At 32.2% G+C, this 1,965-nt stretch overlaps 1 protein-coding gene across 1 annotated transcript; it reads right to left on the reverse strand.

Annotated features, from left to right (window-relative positions):
- Nucleotides 1-1,026: 1,026 nt before the first annotated feature.
- LOC113424031 (olfactory receptor 5BS1-like) lies at nt 1,027-1,965 on the reverse strand. The gene has a single exon (XM_026685639.1). It carries the CDS (start codon nt 1,963-1,965, stop codon nt 1,027-1,029), a length of 939 nt encoding a protein of 312 aa, XP_026541424.1.

Genomic DNA, 1,965 nt, shown 5'->3' on the forward strand with positions numbered 1-1,965 from the left:
TACTGTTTTAAGTAAAACAATTTCTCTCTTATTACACTACTGAACAAATATATATCATAACTATACTTATACCTATTATCTTGTAAGCGATTGACTAATCAAAATAAATAAAAATAAATAAATAAATAAAATATTCATTCCAAAGTGAATACAATGTGTTCAGTATCAAGAGATGGTTATATACCAAGTCAAATATGAATGAGGAGCAACCCCCAAGAGATATAGGACATTTGTGGGATATAGCTATATGAAAGTAGTAGGGAGGATTGAAAGGCTCTATTGTTTTCATGAGGAACATGACTAGATATAGATTTTCATAATATTATTACCAATACGTATGGATGATTTGCATAGGTATTGTCCTGCTATGAATGTAGGATTATACTTTGGAGATAAAAACTGATCCTCCACTCTTGACTCTTGGTATAGTTAGGGTGATATAAAGTAAACCAAGATCCTAAGAAATCAGCCCACTGAGAGACATGGGAACATATTTATTTACTTATTTTACTAATCAGCAACTAACAAAACTGTACTTAATGGTCATATAATGAAGGATCTGACTAAAGAAATTTACCAGTGGAGATGGATTTGGAAAACAATCTATATAACCTCAATGAGTTCCTTCCCAACTAAAGAGGAATCATCAGTCAGATGTATATAGCAGAAAATGTGGCAGAATTAATAAATTATGAGGTTTTGTTTTTATGCCTGTTTTTGTAATTTCATAATCTCATTTTTCTCTAAATTACACACACACACAAAATCTATCTATCATTTATATATACACACAAACACACACATTTTTCAGTTAATTCTTTATTGATAGGCCTGTTTATGGGCCTAAAAATAACAGAGGAAGGGAAGAAAAAGAAACGGAAAGGAAAAGAAAAGAAAAGAAAAAGAAAAAGAAAAGAGAAACTTTTAAATGAAAACAGTTTTTGTAACCTAAACAGAAATGAATTTATTCAGAATTATGTGAACAATTTCAGATAAAGAAAAGAAACGCTTGTAATAGATTGATATTCATTGGTTCACTTGCTTAATATTCAGAAGCTGTTTAATGGCTTCCCTTATTTCTTTAGTCTTCAGACTGTAGATGATTGGGTTTAACATGGGTGTAGAAATGCTATATTGTACAGAGGAGAGTTCATCCATAACAACTGAAGAGATTGAGTTGGGTCTCAGATACCGAAAGTAGCCAGTCACATAGAATAAAGCCACCACAATGAGATGAGAACTGCAGGTGGAAAAGGTTTTCTTCCTAGCTTCTGCTGAATTCATCTTCAGGATTGTGATGAAAATATTGATATAGGACACTAGAGTAAGTGAAAATGTGAACATCCCAGCTATGCCACCAGTAACAGAGAACATTATTTTACTTGCTGTGGTTTCAGTGCAAGACAAGGCAAGAAGAGATGGAAATTCACAAGAGAAATGTCTGATAATATTTGGACCACAGAATTCTAGCTTCAGTACAGGTGCAGTATTTACAATAGCATATAATAATCCAGTTGTCCAAGCACTTCCCATTAACTGTTTACAAAATAATACATTCATTGTTTCTATATAATGAAGTGGATTATGTATGGCAATGTATCGGTCATAAGCCATTGCTGTAAGAATAAATACTTCTGCGCTACCTGTTAGAAGGATAAAAAACATCTGAGTAATGCATTTATTATAGGAAATGATTTGACCATTGAAAAAATTGAGGAGAACTTTAGGGACTGTAACTGAGGAATAGCAAATATCCAGAAAAGAAAGGTGACTCAGGAAAAAGTACATGGGATTTTGAAGATGACTACAGTTCTTTATTACCATTATGATGACAATATTCCCCATTAATGTTATTGCATAAATGAGTGAAAACACAAGAAAAAGAAAGATCTGGACTGGAATGTTATATGAAAAACCACATAGAATAAAGTAAGTTACTGTGGCATTCAGATTTTCCTTTTCCAT

The sequence above is a fragment of the Notechis scutatus genome, chromosome Z (assembly GCF_049901735.1).
Source record: "Notechis scutatus isolate UNSWTSFEM ecotype Mainland chromosome Z, rNotScu1.2, whole genome shotgun sequence".
Taxonomy (NCBI): Eukaryota; Metazoa; Chordata; class Lepidosauria; order Squamata; family Elapidae; genus Notechis; species Notechis scutatus.

Coding starts and splice junctions, on each gene's coding strand:
- LOC113424031 (XM_026685639.1), bottom strand. CDS start 1,965: ATGGAAAAGGAAAATCTGAATGCCACAGTAACTTACTTTATTCTATGT.